Source organism: Danio aesculapii, chromosome 15 (assembly GCF_903798145.1).
Source record: "Danio aesculapii chromosome 15, fDanAes4.1, whole genome shotgun sequence".
NCBI lineage: Eukaryota > Metazoa > Chordata > Actinopteri > Cypriniformes > Danionidae > Danio > Danio aesculapii.
The window spans coordinates 35,710,445-35,729,264 of NC_079449.1; the positions used below are offsets into that span (position 1 = coordinate 35,710,445).

The 18,820-nt window shown below is 34.4% G+C and overlaps 1 protein-coding gene across 1 annotated transcript in view; it reads left to right on the plus strand.

Moving 5' to 3' along the window:
- fxyd6 (FXYD domain containing ion transport regulator 6) overlaps nt 1-13,762 on the plus strand; it is a 37,695-nt gene extending 23,933 nt beyond the window's left edge. Inside the window, exons 3-9 of the mRNA XM_056473698.1 lie at nt 5,540-5,563; nt 5,661-5,696; nt 8,859-8,933; nt 9,276-9,312; nt 11,440-11,489; nt 11,583-11,621; nt 11,708-13,762. Coding sequence (XP_056329673.1) covers nt 5,540-5,563; nt 5,661-5,696; nt 8,859-8,933; nt 9,276-9,312; nt 11,440-11,489; nt 11,583-11,611 — 251 coding nt within the window. The 3' untranslated portion in view covers nt 11,612-11,621; nt 11,708-13,762. The remainder of the gene's footprint in view (nt 1-5,539; nt 5,564-5,660; nt 5,697-8,858; nt 8,934-9,275; nt 9,313-11,439; nt 11,490-11,582; nt 11,622-11,707) is intronic.
- Nucleotides 13,763-18,820: the final 5,058 nt, after the last annotated feature.

Consider the following 18,820-nt stretch of genomic DNA (forward strand, 5'->3'; position numbering starts at 1 on the left):
ATTAAAGGTGCTGTAAGGTTTTGACTCTTCTAAAGCATTAAAACACCATAACTTGTTTAAGAAACATGCCAAGTGAACATACATTTTCATCTGAAAAACAACGCTGAAGTCAGATATTGTGCTTTGAAAGTGTGCTTTCCGTGCTGGAACGTCACTCTTTGTTCTGGTCATTTAACCCGCTTAATGCCATTTTAGTTAATTATTTTTTTATTTACTTTCAGCAGCCCGGGTTGCCTTGGTGTGATTAATTCAGTCATGAAGGCTCTTAAAGCATGTCTCCGAGATTGAAACGCGACCTCTGATGGAGAGCAGCAGACTCTAAAATGAGCCGCTTATACTGAGTTCCACATGAGGTGGTTATTGATTAGCAAATAATATAAATATTACAAACTTAACATTAGTTGAGCAGGTTACATTCTAGGTTACAAATACAGCCATTCAGAAGCACAGAATAGTGCACTCACTGCACTCCAACAAAATGGTAATGTTTATAATCTGATTAATACAAATAAATCTCTTTAACCTTATTAATTGCACATGCTGAATCACTGATATGTGTTGGCTTGCACCTTGTCACAGTTCTAAAGTTCAATTTCAAATGGTTTATTTTATTTTCAAGATCTGAGGTAAACTATCTGCTGCTGCTGCTTTCAGTATTATGGCAATAAATGCCATGTAAAATGGCATTCAATCTCACATTATTAGCATTTAATACTGAATGAAGAACATGAGGTGTATCTGAGGTGATCATTGTCAGTTTTCTGTTGTTTGCTTGCGTGTGTTTTGAACCAGGCATGCAATAATTAGTCCAACCACTAGGTGTCAGACTTAAATACTGCACCTTTAATTTATTTCTTCCTTCATTCATGTCTTTTCATACATTACACATAGGGTTAGGTATTGGGTTTTTTTTGGTAATGGTGCCAAAATTGTGCCTAAACCGATACTATAAAAAGCCACAAAAGATGGCTCGCTGATACACACAAACACACACACACCTGTTTAGTGTACAAATACATTTTACTGTTTACACTTCTACGCTCAACTACAAACCTTTTATGCTCAAGTACATTTTTTTCCATTCACTTCTATATCAAATTACGAAACCTGAAACAAAAGACTCTAAGGCACATCAAATCACATGTCAAATCCAGTTCCTGGAGGGCTGCAGCTCTGCACAGTTTAGCTTTAACCCTAACTAAACACACCTGATCAAACTAATTGAGTCCTTCATGCTTGTTTGAAATCTACAGGCAAGTGTGTCGAAGCAAGGTTGGCACTAAACTGTGAAAAAACTTGTGCTCTAAGGCTAGTGGCTCATATTCATATGACTTCATATGATTTATTTCTTGAGTTTTTTTTTTTTTTTTTTTAAGGAGGTGTACCCCAAAATTCCACCCCTAAACTTCAAAAGAGTGAGCAAATTGGCCTAAAATGTATGACTTAGATCAGTGTTTCTCAACCCTGTTCCTGAAGGCACACCAACAGTCCACATTTTCAACCTCTCCCTAATCAAACACACCTGAATCAACTTATCATAACATCAGAAGAGACTCCAACACCTGAAGTTAATGGGTCAGAGAAGGGAGACATCCAAAATGTGTACTGTTGGTGTGCCTCCAGGAACAGGGTTGGGAAACACTGACTTAGATCATACCATATCATTCCACGTGGGCACAGACAGTTCATGAAATGGTATGTACGTGAAACATTTAGAATCCACCAAAATAAATATATTAATTTAAAAATAACATGATTGTTGTCAAGTGGATATATTCTGAGTTCCTAGAACTACACAAGGTGAAGGCCCCCAATGAAGCTTAATTTATTAAGGGGTCAGAGGCAGCAGCTGTCTTTTTACCACAATGTGCAGCCAATGAAATGACACCCTGCTGATACAACATATCTAAATGAGATCTTAAAGCAATTTTCTACAGTATTTGCTGTAACCAATTAAACTATTGTAATTATCTCCTGAATACCTTTTAAAGGGATAGTTCACTATAAAATGGAAATTTCTACATCATTTACTCTCCTTACAGGTTCAAGCTGAAGATGTGGATTCTCCATGTTGACCATTAGAAAGTCCACCAGATGTATGAATGTTGACCATTCATATATCTCTACACTAGATGTCTCTACATGTGAGCCTTATTGGCCAAAATTTAGATAATGTAGTTTTACACACCATTTACCGCACCAAAACAACTGTATATATCCTAGGGCTGGCTGATATTGAAAAAAATAAATAAATAAATAAATAAATATATATATATATATATATATATATATATATATATATATATATATATATATATATATATATATATATATATATATATATATATATATATATATAAACAATATTATATTTCATATCATTCGTTATCGATAATTATTGAATATTTTTTCAACAATCCATTAAGAAATATTAGGATTTTTTTATTTAACCACTTTATTTTAATTTACCAACATTACTAATGCAAATAGTTTAATTGTCAAAAACTAAAATATGAAAACAAAATACCTGATCTCTTCAAAATAAAATAAACATAAGTGTTAAAGAGACTCTTAAAATTAATAAATAAAATGTTACAAAGTGTGTGGTAATGTGTAAATACTGAACAATCAAAGCAAACTGTGAGGTAGATCAACATCTGTAAGGTGTGAATAATAAATGATACAGTAATGCTCAAACTCTGTAAACAAAACAAATTATGATAATCAAATTTGAGCTTTCAAGTAAAGGAACCAACCCTCATTATTCAAATACATACTGAAGCAATACAAATTGTGATGTTGAATGACTACATTCCCCCATATGCTAAAAAAATCTTTCAGATGGGGTGCTATAGTGGCTGGGATGCACAAGAAAATAGAAATCACTCTAGCGACATCCTTACACCTTTTTTCTTTATTTATTATCTCTTCACTGCTGCTAGCCATGGCACTCATTTTTGCATGTGTTGTTATTCTGACCTGAAGTGACAATGACGCAAGTCAAAACTCACACGTGAAAAGCGCAAGCATGTAATTTCCTTTACCATTTTCAATGCTTTCGTGCTCGTGCTCCCCTGCCGTCTTTTTGTAACTACAGAACCATCAACTGTTTTCTCAGAGAATGACAAAAAGACAAACCTTTGCTGTAGCTCTGATACAAGTTTATGGAGAAAAGTAAAATGCACTGCAGTGTTTAGATGGTCTGTGTTTGTCTAAGGTAATTAGTCTACTGTTATTACTGAAATGTATATATTCTATACAAAGTGTGAGGCAGATTAGTTACTTCTACGCAGTGCTCTTGTGGCAGTCTGCAAAAGTTCCGATGTTTTTGCACACCATGTGCACATTGCTCCCTATGGAAATGTGCGTGCCTCCATTACAAATGACAAACTTACACCCTAAGTTTATTGGCATTGCTTTCAAGGTGCATGCTCAGCAGCCACATTTTAATAAAACTATAGCCTTCCTACCGAAACTACATAACAAACTTTTTGTTTTAGCGTTATTGACAGTGGTGTACGGTCAATAAATACAGATACCGATTTCAACGCCCTGCCCTAATATATCCTTTCTGTCTATTTTGATAACATTTTCCGCATGGCTTCTGATAATAATTGCATATGGAATGTATGTTATGAATGGTTCAAAACATCTTACAAACGTTCTTTCAGATTTGTGTCTTTCATCTTACACTTTGTTCTAGAAGAACATAAAAAAGTAACTTACCAATAATGTTGCAACTTCTTGTAAAATTGGCAGAAACTAAACAATCTTTGCATACATGTTCTTAAAAATCAATTATACAGTAATTGTCTGATAAAGACACGTGTATGTGTGAAAGCCCCTATTACATGTTTATTTCCTATTTAGTATTTTTTTCCTACTTTATTTTTATGCATTCGCCTACATTGAATTCTTTTATTTCTGTATTACTACCATTTTTCTTTATTTTTGCTCAAAATTACTATATTCCTTCATTCTTTGACTGTCCATATTTTCACATGATTTTAACCTTTCTTCAAGTCCCCATCCTCCTATCCTTTCTTTATTTGTTTCTCATATAACTATTTCATTTTTTTCTATCAACCTTTTTTTTTACATTCTTCCTTTAGTTATCTCCTACAGTATGGGCTGTAAATTATACATTTAGTGTTTCAGTTTCCACTTTCTGTCTCTGTTCATGTGTTTTTGTTGCCATAAGGTTCCTCTGACCTTGCTCTCCCCATTTCAGCTCTGGTGTGAAGATGAGCACAGATTTTACAGCACATACACTGTATATCCCTGTGTGAATAGAGAGATAAAACAACTAGACATACTGACATTTCTTAATGTCATAAAGTGATTTATGACTGACATTTAGAAATAAAAACCTGTTGACGTTTATATTTCAAGCATTACCTGTCACCAGTGATAATGTTAAAATATATCTGTTGTTGTGTATGGCCGAGCTTTAGACACAGTCATTCTTCCACAGACTATATGCAGTTAAAACTCTAGCTTTTTGTTTCTTGTTGTACATATTGAAGGACTAGTTAAAATGCTATAAAAATACTACAAATAATAGGCATAATAATTATTATTCTCTCCCAACCAATTGTATTGTGCAATAGTGTAAGAACAGCAGAAAGAATTTGGGTAACTTGAGTGACTTTAGTGGCTATTGTTCTTCTCAATATTTTTCTTTTTTTTGTAAAACTACTACAAAGAGTGGAAAAGTATGTACATATTCACATTTACTTTAACAAGTTCAATTCAAACTATTTTGCTAATGTACATAGTTTTTAAGCAAATCTTAACCAAATGAGGACAATCTATTTAATGAGACCATATTAGCAGAAATATCCTATTTACGCCACCAGCATAAGCCACATAGAGGTGTTTGAACAACAAAATAATGTACAGGTGGTATAAAACTGATAATAATCAAATGACCCCTGAATATTTACAATAATAGAGCTTTAGTAAAAATAGAGCACTTACAGCCATATATTTTAACGATTAAATCAGCCACACAGAAGTAAAATGCATGTGTTACTCACGACAGCTCACTGAGAGAAAATGAAAGTAAAACTTATCCGAATGCAGTTCTATAAATGTCGACTAGGTGGTGGGTCAAAACCACAAGTGGCTAGATGTAACTGCACAACGATAGTAGTTCAAAAATAGATGTTTTGGTTGGCCGAATCGCATTATATTTTTGACATCAGTTGTGGCCAGAAGGAGGAGGGCGGCCCCTGCTTTGTAAGTTTCCCTTTAAACTCACAGGCATCGATTTGGTCTAATGGCTTTCTTAGCATTGTATTGACCATGTGAAAAACCCTATTATTATCTCTGAATCACATTTATTAGATGATGTCATTTTTTTTCCCCAATATGCATCTAGCTTAGAGCACTGGGATCTTTCTCAACAGGCTAAAACACCCACCACAAACAAACAGTCTCCTTTCAGTTATTGGATGTTCTGGTGAAAATGATGTTTCCTCTGTTTTTCTCATTTCTAATCATTGTTTCTGCTCTCTGTATTGATCTTCTGTCCTAGGTTTGTCTGACTCTGCTCCCCAAGGCAAGTTGTAATGCGTTTGTTCCTATGTGCATTAATACATCACTGTATATTACCAATGGTTCAATTCAGTGTCTAATTTCTAACGCTTTCCTATCAGGGGAAAAGGGTAAGGAACTGAGCCCATTTGCATACGGTAAGAATCAATACTTACAAAAGCATGCACATACCATATTTACTAGAAACACTCTAAACATTTGGGCAGTGTTTCCCAACCCTGTTCCTGAAGGCACACCAACAATACTAATTTCAAGCTATCCCTAATCAAACACACCTGAATCAACTCATCAGAACAAAAGAGACTCCAAAACCTGAAGTTAATGGGTCAGATAAGGGAGACATCCAAAATATGTACTGTTGTTGTGCCTCCAGGTTGGAGAACACTGCATTAGGGTATGAAGTATTGGGTTATAATCCCTATAAATTATGCCACCTGTATAGTCACACTTAATATATAATCCCATTCATGTGTCATCAGAATGAAATTACACCCTGCTGATGCAGCATATCTAAATTTGATCTTAAAGCAATTTTCTACAGTATTAGCCGTAACCAATTAAACTATTATGATTATCTCCAGAATACCATTTGAAGGGATAGTTCACCATAAAGTGAAAATTACTACATCATTTCCTCTCCCTCATAGTGTTTTAAACATTTATGAGATTCTTCTGTTGACAATAAAGAATATTTTACCAAATGCTGGTTGCTGGAATATATTTCTTTCGATAGTAGGATTAAAATACACAATTGAAGTGAATGGATGCCAGTTATTTCTTCAAAATAACTTATTTTGTGTTTAACAGAAGAAAGAAATTCAAGATAGTTTTATACAAGTGAAGGGTGAACAAATGATGGCAGATTTTTATTTTTGGGTGGTGAACAATCCATACAAAATGTGTAGATTCTTTGAAATTTGATGAACTTCTTGATTATTTTGGAGAGACTCCATTTATTATGGTACTATGGTATAATTGTATAGTTTTGAGAATATATTTAATCACCATAAACATAGGTCAGTGCAAAACACGGGTCAATATGGGCTCCACAACAACACTCATGGCACAATTTTAGATTTGACCTCATCACATTAGAGTATGTACAATAGTGTAAACACTAATCGTTCTTGATACATCCTGGCTGACAGTGAAAAAACGCCTACTGACCTGTCAATCAACTGTTTAAAACTAGAATCATAATACCACATGTTGTACAACCGGAAAGATCACATCACACTGCGATCCTTTCATATTACACCAAAGAGCAAGGGTATAAAGGGAGAAAAGTTATGAAACCATCACAGCTGACACTAGATCAAACACTAGATCCAAACAATCTGAACAGCAAGAGGGGCAGTTGTCAAGAAAGAAACCAAGAGGCCAGTTCCATCACTGACAGAGCTCTAGTGCTCTTTGGCTGCCCAGAAATCAACAACCACTTCAGCTTTGACAGGTTGGAGAGTGGCTGGAGGCAAGACTCTTCTGCCACAATTACAACATCATGCCTGGATATCTACAACATATTTCCACCTGTCTGTCTATCTATCCGTCAATTCCCTCTAACATCCACCTATCCATCCATGCATCTATAGATCTATCCATTCATTATATACATCCATCATGTATCCACCTATCAATACAACTTTCCATCCATCCACCCATCAATATATACATACATCATGCATCCACCTATCAATTCATCAAACCATGAATTTATCCATTCATATAATCATCTATCCTGCATCCATCTATCCATCCATCCCTGCATACATTTATCTATTCATCCATCCATGCATCCATCATATCTGTCTTATATCCATGTACCATCCATCTATTCATTGTTTGTCCAGCTATCCATTCATCTATCCATGCATGTATCTATCTATGCATCTACCCATCCATCCATCATACTTTCATACATCCATGTACCACCCATCTATCCATCCATGCATGCATTTATCTATTCATGTACCCATGCATCCATCATATTTCCATATCCACATGCCATCCATCTATTTCTTGTCTGTCCATCCATTCATCCATCCATGCATTTATCTATTCATCTACCCATGCATCCATCATACTTCCATATATCCATGTACCATCCATCTATTCATCCATCCATCTGTCCGTCCATGCATTCATCTATTCATCTACCCAACCATTCATCATACTTCCATTTATCCATACATCCATGCATGCATTTATCTATTAATCTACCCTTGCATCCATCATACTTTCATATATCCATGTACCATCCATCTATTACTTGTCTGTCCATCCATCCATCCATGCATGCATTTATCTATTCATCTACTATCCATCCATCATACTTCCATATATCCATCCATCCATGCATGTATTTATCTATTGATCTGCCCATCCATCTATTATAACTCCATATATCCATGTACCATCCATCTATTCCCTGTCTGTCCATCTATCCATCCATGTATGCATTTATCTATTCATCTACCCTTGCATCCATCATACTTTCAAAAATCTCTGTACCATCCATCTATTACTTGTCTATCCATCCATCCATCCATGCATGCATTTTTCTATTCATCTACCATCCATCCATCATACTTCCATATATCCATCCATCCATGCATTTATTTATTGATCAACCCATCCATCCATCATACTTCAATATATCCATATACCATCCATATATTCCCTGTCTGTCCATCCATCCATCCATCCATGTATGCATTTATATATTCATCTACGATGCATCCATCATAATTCCATATATCTGTGTACCATCCATCTATTCCTTGTCTGTCTGTCCATCCATCCATCGATCAATATGTCCTTCCAACAATTTATACGTTCATCTTTCAATAAATAATTCCATCCATAAATCAGTCAGTCCATCAATCCATCATTCAATGTGTCAATTCATCCACTCTGTCTGTTTATCAATCCATATATAAATGTATCTATTAATTCATCCCTCTATTTATTCACTAATCTATACATCCATTGTGTGTCCACTTTTCAATACATTCCCATCTTTCCACCCATCCATCCACCCATCCATCCATCCATCCATCCGCCCATCCATCCATCCATCCATCCATCCAAATTTACCCTATTTACTTTCTTAATTTGCATTACTCACTTTATTATAAACTTCACTGATGCATATTCTCAAACAGAATAAGCTATCATTTTTAAAACATACTGCATTCATAACACACACTATTTATTTAATTATTTATTTTTTGTGACTTAAGCTAGAGTCTTTCTTGAATGATATAGCTGCAAATTGAAATCCTTTATCTCTTATACAGACTATGAGAGTTTGAGGATCGGTGGCTTGGCATTCGCTGTGGTGCTGTTTGCTCTGGGAGTGCTCCTTATTCTCAGTAAGAAATATATTATTGTGAAATTACTGTGAAAAAATATGAGATTACAGCACAGCTAAACTAAACAGCCTCTCATAACATATCAATTATGAAGCAGTGGCTTTATTCAACTGTGCATGGGATGAAGCTATATCATGAAAAAAAGAGATGAATGACTAAATGTCACACTCGGTGACAGAGATATCAATGAAGCCATGCAAGCTATTAACATCTCAGGGATAGCATATGTAAAGAATTATTATCTCCTGTTATCCCAGTCATCACCCCAGAATATATCCTGACAGGTAATTTGTATAGTTTGATATTCATCTGTTTGATCTTAATGGCTTTGCTTTTGTGCAGGCCGCAGATGCCGCTGCAGTATCAACCAGAAGCCCAGGTTAGTCCTACTCAGCCTCTATGAAAATCTGTCATTAGTCACAAAGGATTGAACTGAACAGAAAAGACAAATAGTTTATGCCACTATAATTGTTCATAGTTTTATTTACGAGGTTTCCTAGATATGTTTACATCCATTGAACGTCAAAAACACTTTTGTTTTTTTTCTAAAAATAAGCATTGTAGCTTCAGCTCTTTTCTCACAATATGAAACATACTTTATTTAAGTATTGGGTCTTTGTGTAAATTCCTCCTTTCCTGATGTGATTGGTCAGCCTGTTGTGATTGGTCAATTACGCAATGGGTCAGAAACCAAATGTTTGTTTCCATACCCAAACTGTACACATTCTAACACATCTGTTTGAGTGCAAATCGTTGTCTTTTGAAAGTAGGTGCAATGTGAAATTTTTTTGGCATGTCGACAACATGAACCAAACTTTTCCAGGTCTCAGCTATGACTACAGTGTCCGAATGTTAATGGGCAAGATTACAGGTTGGAATTATGTAAAGAATAAAGTAATAAAGTGATCGTTACCGCAAAAAAAAAAGCCAGATTGGCTTAGCAGCAGCCCAACGCAAAATGGACTGCAGTGTATAAGACTTTGGGGGCAGTTTATACAGAGTATATATTTTTTTCCAATGCACTATTTTTCAATAGTTTTTCTAAGGAAACGTGCTTGTCAGATGTATATGACCGTTACGCTCATGTCTCGCATCTTTTGAAGCACCACGCATGCTAGCACCTCATTTTTTAGACACCATGTAAAGATCTTAATCTTTCACAGGCAGTGCTGCTCATCAATATCAGTTCCAAAGCAGTAAACCAAACAAAAGAACTCTAAGGTGTGATAATATTTGTAAGATTGTTTATAGGCGTTCAGTGTCCAGATACCCTCACGCTTTATGCTGGGATTTTTTCAAACCATTCCTGAGCACTAAGTCTCACATTTTTAGAAGCAAAGATGGGCTTGGTGCAATTGAGCCCTTATTCTGTGAAAATAACGGCCTGTATTACTTTAACCCACTTATTTCATGGGTATTTGCCACAAACCAATAAAAAGTAGGCACAACGCTATGTTCTGAGCTGTAATAGTTTATTAATTTGTACTAACCTACATATTATTCAATCACAAGATGGCATCAATCAGTCAAAATGAGTGATGTGACAGGCAAATGTATAAATATGCAAGCATATGGATGTGAACGTGCTCACTTAGAGTCAAGATAAGTAAAGTTTATTAATAAACTAATTTCGAGAGGATCACATGCTTATGATTGACTACAGCTTGTCCCGCATTAGCTAACACATGATTCATCAATCAGATGATTCCTTAGGTCACCATAAATAAAAGTTCCATCCCACAGATATCTTCATTTTGAAGAATCCCTCATTCCACCCCTACTCCTCCTCCTTTCCTAGATTGGCCAGCACGGTGGCCCAGTGGTTAGCACTGTTGCCTCACAGTAAGAATGTCACTGGTTTAAGTCCTTACCAGGCCAGTCGACATTTCTGTATGGATTTTACATGTTCTCCCCGTACTCGCTTGGGTCTCCCCCAGATCCCCCGACTTTCTCACACCATCTTAAAGACATGTTACTTAAGTTAATTGACTAATCCAAATTGGCACCACAGATGAGCTCTTAGCCAGCAGTATAGCAATTCCTAATTTGTCATTAGCTATAAACAGAAGCGGAGCTCTCGAGATCTACCTGAGCTCAAACTACCCTCTTGCCCAGCAAATGGGAGGGAGCCCCAGGCTTGAGGATCTTACAAGCTTAGTGCTCTCTCCAGGGACAGCATGCTAAACACGCTTTATAATCAATCATCAGCTAAGTGTGAACTCTTGAAATATTCGTAATTACCAGATTAGGCCTAGTTGTTAGTTTCAGAGGTTGTAATCTGGGAATAACATACCTTGTAAATAATAAACAGAAGCATGCAACACCTGTGCAGGTTTGTTCAGGAACTAAGACTGGAATTGCTGATGAGTTGTTTTTGATGACGAGTTCTTTTTTGTGAGACAAACTGTTTATCACCTACTTTGAACAACTACATTACACATTATAGGAAATGTAATTTGGAACCATTGGGGCACTTTAACCTAAGATATATTTGATACTTTCTCAGGGCTCCAGGAGATGAAGAAACTCAAGCAGAGAATCTCATGGTCTCCAAGGGTAAGACAGAGTGCTATTTTCACTATTGTTAGTCATTTTTTTCACTGAACACTTTTTAACTTCTATTTATTTCACTCATTCTTGCTTATAAAGCCAAGGAGACTCCTAAAGCAGAGAACTGAAAGCGTTCAGGTACAGCAACTATCCTTATGAGAATGATTAAAGAATCAAAAACGACTGCTCTATTTTGTCATGTTTGCTTCTTTATTTGTTTGCAGTGTTGTTGAACACATAGCCGTGGTTGAACAACTTTACTGAAGCTGAGGATGGTGATGATGATGAAGCTGATTCCAGACCATGGCTATGATGGCAGACAGAGATTTTGTGGGAGGAGGAGACTATGACTTGGATTTTTAATGGGCCAGTGTCTTGTACGTAGACCTCTAGTCCTGTCATGTGAAACCAGTATCTGTATCCGTCTTTCCGTCTGTGCCCTTTTGCGACAGTTTGTCTTGAGTGAGTTGTTTTAGCAAAACTAGCCACTTTCTGCAAATCATTCTTCATGTTTTTTGGCTCCTCCCCCAACTGAACGTGTACGTACAGATTAAAGGAATGGTTCAATCAAAAATGAATGTTCTTATTCCCTTCTGACTCAAGTTATGAGTCAACTCCCTCAAGTTATTTGTCTTAAGTACAACACAAATTGAAAAGATTCTTTAAGTAGCTTTTATTATATAATAATGAATAAGATAATATGATAATAATAATGATAAGCTCAAAAAATGGATGCCATAATTTTCATTTTTGCAAGAACTGTTCCTTTAATAATTTAGTCTCAACGTCTAACAGTCAATAACTGTTAATGTTATTGGTGGTGTGACCACTTGTTAATGTCATTTGCTTCCCACCTGCTGTTTTTCTCTTTTAGATTGTATAGATAATATGCAAACATATTTAAATACACCTGCGTTCTATTAATTCATATGTAATGCAGAATATATATTTGAATATAAAGTGTATGCATGTGTGTGCGCGTATGGATAGATCTATTGTAGAGCTTGAATGCGTGTGTGCATGTGTGCCCACGTTTTGGGCAGCTCCTCCCGACAATCTTTCAATCCCTGCACCCAGACCAAGCACAAAAACAGAACAGCTACACCACTGTACCACAGGGGGCGCCATAGCACTGTCCCCTGATCAGCTGCAACACTGCCAGGTGCAATACTGCCCTCATTTGGACCCACAGCCTAAACGTCTGCGGCCTCAGAACGAGACCGCAGGAGCAGTTCACGTCACCATAGTGCCGCTAACCTGTGTCCTTTACCTTTCCATCGCACGTCTACTGTAGCCTATGTATAAGCATTCTTAAAGGGATAGTTCACTCAAAAATGTTTTTATTTTGTCTACTCACCATTGTGCCCTTAGAAATTAACCAACAAAAGTTTGTCTTTATGGGAAATACAAAAGAAGATATTTTAATGAATGTCCAAACCCAGCAAGCACAGGACATCAACATGATGTTAGATTGACGCTGTACCCTAACATCGTGGGGACGTTGAATTTAATTTGTAAATGAAAATCATGTTGATGTCAGAACCCGTCGTCAGACCGTCATCAATGTCTAATCTAAAATCAATGTCTAATGATGTTACAGCTTGGCGTTGTGTGGACGTTACCACTATGACGTCTATCAGACGTTGGATTTTGGTTTCCATACCTGATGAATAAATGTCAGTACTTGATATCATTATGACGTTGGTTTAAGATATTGGCTAAATGTTAGATTTTGGTCACCTTCCAACACAATCTAAAATCAACCAAATATTAATGTCATTTGACGTTGTTAATGTACGTTAAAATAACATTGTCCTTAGATGCTGACTAGACATTGAATTTTGGTCACCTGACGTCACAACCTTAATTTAACCTAATATTAATGTCTTATGGCATTGAGTGCCTGCTGGGAAGGCTCTTTTACAAAGAAGAAAGTAAAGTATACTGTACTTCAGTTTCAACAGAAATTAGTAGCGACAAAAATATTTGGCGATGTTGCCCTTTATAATGTTTTTTTGTTTTTCAAATGTAAAACAACAAGACAGGGCAGTGCTGCATCGTGTGTACAAACTAAATAATGAACTAATAAATAAAATCATTGAGGCATGTGCAAGCTGAATATTTCTATTTATGGTGTGCATTATGGTAATGGTGAAATAATGTAAAACACCATATGTAGAGCCTAGTAGCCTATATAAATTCTAAAAATATGCATTTGCAAATTATGAGCTACAACCAAAATAAATGACCAAATCCAGGAATTAGAGTTCATTTTTTTCCAAAGAAACTAGTTAATTAAACACTCTTTTATTAATTCCAGTGGCCAAATATTTTATACATTTATATGCACTTTTAAAAATAAATTGATAAATCTAATTTGTTTATGTTTTTTTTTTGTTTATTTGTTTTGATCATCTGCATTGTAATGTTCATTCATTAGATGAGCAGATCAGAGAGTGCAATTTTTTTTTATTACACTTCTGTTTGTGTCAAGCCATTTTCATTGATGAAACTAGCGCTGATTTTATTTATATATATATATATATATATATATATATATATATATATATATATATATATATGAAGAGTTCAGATGCAAAGACCTCTAAGTGCAGTCTAAAATTTTCTTCTAAAATTAGCATTTTTCTCAGGATTCTATGTTTGTGTTCAGTTATTTCACTTTAAAGGCAAGGCAATGCAAAGAACATATTATTTGCCAACATACAGACAGATGCTTGAGAAAAATGTCCATTTTAGGAGAAAACTTCAGATGGCATTTAGAGGTTTTTGCATCTGAACTTTTCATATATATATATATATATATATATATATATATATATATATATATATATATATATATATATATATATATATATATATATTATATATATATATAGCAGTGCAATATGGCTGTATATTGGCATTGGTGAGAAGAGTGGTGTCCCACTAGTGACGATATACAGTCATATCACACTGCTATGAGTGTGATATTGCATTTATACAACAGTTCAACGGCATAATCGTGTATATAAAAAAGAAAATCAAACACAGAATATCAAAAATCCTTTTGTATGATTCATTCATTCACATCTGCAGCTGATGTCAGAACAGCAGAAACTGTTGCTAATTCACCAACGTCATATTAGAACTAGTATTTGAATGATTCTCTGGCGTAATGTCTAAAGTAATATATATATATATATATATATATATATATATACACACACACAGTTGAAGTCAGAATTCTTAGCCCCCCTTTGAATTATTTTTTTTTTTTCTCAAATTATGTTAACCAGAGCAAAGACATTTTCACAGTATGTAGGATAATATTGTTTCTTCTGGAGAAAGTCTTATTTGTTTTAATTTTGCTATAAGATAAAAGCATTTTAAATTTATTAAAAGCCTTTTTAAGGTTAAAATTATTAGCCCTTTTAAGCATTTTTTTTAATAGTCTACAGAACAAACCATTGTTATACAATAACTTGCCTAATAACCCTAACCTGCCCAGTTAACCTAATTAACCTAGTTAAGCCTTTAAATGTCACTTTATAGAACTGTATAGAAGTGTCTTTAAAAATATCTAGTAAAATATTATTTACTGTCATCATGGCAAAGATAAAATTAACCAGTTATTAGAAATGAGTTATTAAAACTATCATGTTTAGAAATATGTTGAAAAAATCTTTTCTTTGTTAAACAGAAATTGGGGAAAAAACTATATAAATAAGTGAATAGTGGTGGACAGGGGCATTGCTAAACATAAAGCTCCACTGGGGCACGCACCCCCTTCCACCCTTTAAAAAAATAAAAAATCTATATGATCTTAAATGTAACAGGAAAACAATGTTAAGACACAACTAGAGTGATATTCTAAGATCATTTAAGAATCATCTTTTGCATGAATGGTAATTTCATGTTAATTTCATCTGAATTAAATTCTATAGACAGTTCAATTAAATACAAAAAAAAAGATGTTTTATAGAATTATCTGTTGTCTTAGACTTGACACATGGCAGATTATTAGGTTTATTAAGTCTTACCTCTCTGAGTCGGCATTGCTCCTTTTTACTTCATAAAAAAAAATTATATCAGGAGGCATGCTTAGTAAGATCACCATCACATTGTTTAAACTTTAGTTTTGTCGACTTGCAAAACAAAAAAGGCTGTTACGCCGGTTTTACAACGCATGAACGGCGTGTGAGCAACAAGTAGCATGCTTTTTTGACGCAAAAGTTAACTACCGGGACTCGCACCGGCAGGAGAGCAGCGTGTGCGAGAGGCACGCGGGTTCTCTGCACATACGCGGAGATGTGTCAGTTTGCTTTTTGATTACACTGCTTTCACCAGCGTTGGTTCGGTTGCAAATAGAGAATAACGTCTTTTTTTCAGAATTACCACTCTTAATAAATACACTTGCATATGAAGTAAATCATATCTCAATGCATTTACTGGGGCACTGGAGACTGGGACGTGCCCCAGTAAATTGGGTCTAGCGACGCTCCTGGTGGTGGATTATTGCTGCGTGGTGCAAATGACGTGGAATGTGTGACGTTTGACACAAAAGTGCAGAATTCACCTTAATCACGTAAGTTCAAGTAATTGAACACAAGCAAACAAATTGCGAGAGGGGAAAAACTTTCCATGATTAAACTAGAGATAGTGATGTGGTTCTTCATGTTTGGTGTGAACCCAGCATCAGTGCCTTGTTTATAAAGAATGATTTGCTATTGGATTAATCAGCATTTGTGACTATATTTCCTGAATGAATGATTCATTGACAAACGCAAATGCTTCACAAATGTAGATTTAAATGCTGCAGCAGTAGAAAGATCTATACAAAGATCTACAATTAACATAAACATTTTACGACTATTAAATCACAATAAGGTGAACATGCGATGACAGAATAAATATATTTTTAGTGAACTATCTCCTATGGGTTCAATGGGACCAAAATGTCAAAATTTCAGAGACCAGTCATTGCTTTTGTGTGCGTCTGCATACTGTATGATCCACACATGACTTTGATCGAAATGTTGGTCAGTTTATAAAAAGAGAAGCATTTCACAGAATATTAGTCACTTATATTCAAGACAGTGCTACAGATGCTTTGCTATTAAAGAGAAATTGAATACACATTTGTCTCATCTCTGTGCAGCTGCTGTGTTTGGCCGCTCTTTGTGCTTCTAAATAAATAAAGTCTTTGTCTGACACAGGCATCAGTGTGTCGGCTTATTTTTTTTCCCTTTTGAGGAATCTGAACAGGAATGCCAAACGTCAGTTAAACTTTTTTCTTCCTCTTGCACCTTTAAAAGGTCATATATCACCTGCCAGAATGATAAAAAAATACTTCAATATGTCAGGTAAAATTTTATTGAAACCATCCGGACTTGGTTATCCATCAAAATGATTGATTTGTAGCATCTAGTGTCCTGCGCTGCCAAATAAAACAGTCCATTTCAAGTCAATTACAAGCCCTCTGAGGTCTCAAAGTCAAGAAACAATATGGCCCCGTTTTATACTGTGATGTAATTGGACGTCCCTTGGGCAATGATTCCAAAGGTTGGGCTCAGCGGTATTTTATCTTAGTTTGAAGGCCAGTGTTTATGGGCTAATAAATGCGTTTCAAAGAATCATGGGGCGGCCAGATTTACGAATGCTCTGGGAGGGATGAAATACACCTCACTTAAGGAACTAAACACACACTCACACACACACATGCACATTAGCCAGGAGCTCAGGAGGAAGAGGAGCCTTTCTACTGAACAGGTGAGCTGAGAAAAGATGTCAAGGATTTTAAATATTTATTATTATTATTTATTTTATTTTGTTTTTTGCAGAATGCTACACATAAGAATGTTTGTATTGATTTGTTGTTCCATTGTTGGTAAATGAAGACATTTGGGATGTTTAGAAGGGTTTCTGTGGGTTTCATTCAGTCACATTTACTTTAAGACTTTTTTAAGGACCAGTATGAATGAAATATCAGACTTAAATAGGATTAAAAGATAAGGATTTTTTTTCTGTAATGGTCTGGTTGGGCCAATGGAAAAGATAAAAAAATAAATAAATAATCAAATTTAGTTATTCCAAATTTAGTTATTATATGTCTTATCCACATATTTAAAATAATGTGTTAATATACATGCATATGTTATACAAGTTTTTTTTATTGATATAGTTAAACCATATTGGCCTGATTAGGTAGATTTACATGAACAAAGGAAAAGACCTACAACACAATATTTCAGTGAATTTAAGATTTTTTAGGCCTAAAATGCAGATTTTGAAATTTAAGACATTGTAAGACTTTTTAAGACCCAGCAGACACCTTAGTTTAGGCTGTGTGTTCATGCACATGTAAATAACAAGATCAAATTTAGAATCAAAACTGGATGTAAAATCGACATGAACTTAGTTTGAGAAGTTGTACTTAAGGGGTCAGGGTAAATCGGTGCCATAAAAATACAAAAAAGGTGAAAAGATTCAAACTTAAAAATAATATACATTTTGTTTGTTTCACAACACTTTGAACAGTGCAATAAAAAACACTTTTTGCATTTGCTGAAGTTAATCATTTTGAGGTTTATATGATCCATATAAATATCAATCTTTTGCAATATGTTCATATTTCTTGATTATATATATATATACATATATATATATATATATATATATATATATATATATATATATATATATATATATATATATATATATATATATATATATATATATACATATATATATATATATATATATAATATATATATATATATATATATATATATATATATATACATACACACAAACATTGATTTCTTCACAGATTATTTAAATTTAATTTAAATTAATATAAACATGACTGAAAACATTGCACCTTATATCATGCAAATAAATAAACATATATATACATTTATAATATATATATATATATATATATATATATATATATATATATATATAATATATATATATATATATATATATATATATATATATATATATATATACACACACATACACACAGACACACAGTTGAAGTCAGAATTATATGGCCCCCAGAATTATTAGCCCCCTGTTTATCTATTTCCCCCAATTTCTGTTTAACAGAGAGATTTTTTTTAACACATTTTCAAATATAATAGTTTTAAAAACTCATTTCTAACAACTGATTTATTTTATTTTTGCCATGATGACAATATAAAAATATATGACTAGATATTTGTCAAGACACTTCTATACAGCTTAAAGTGACGTTTAAAGGCTTAACTAGGTTAATTAAGCTAACTAGGCAGGTTAGGCTAATTAGGCAAGTTATTGTATAACGATGGTTT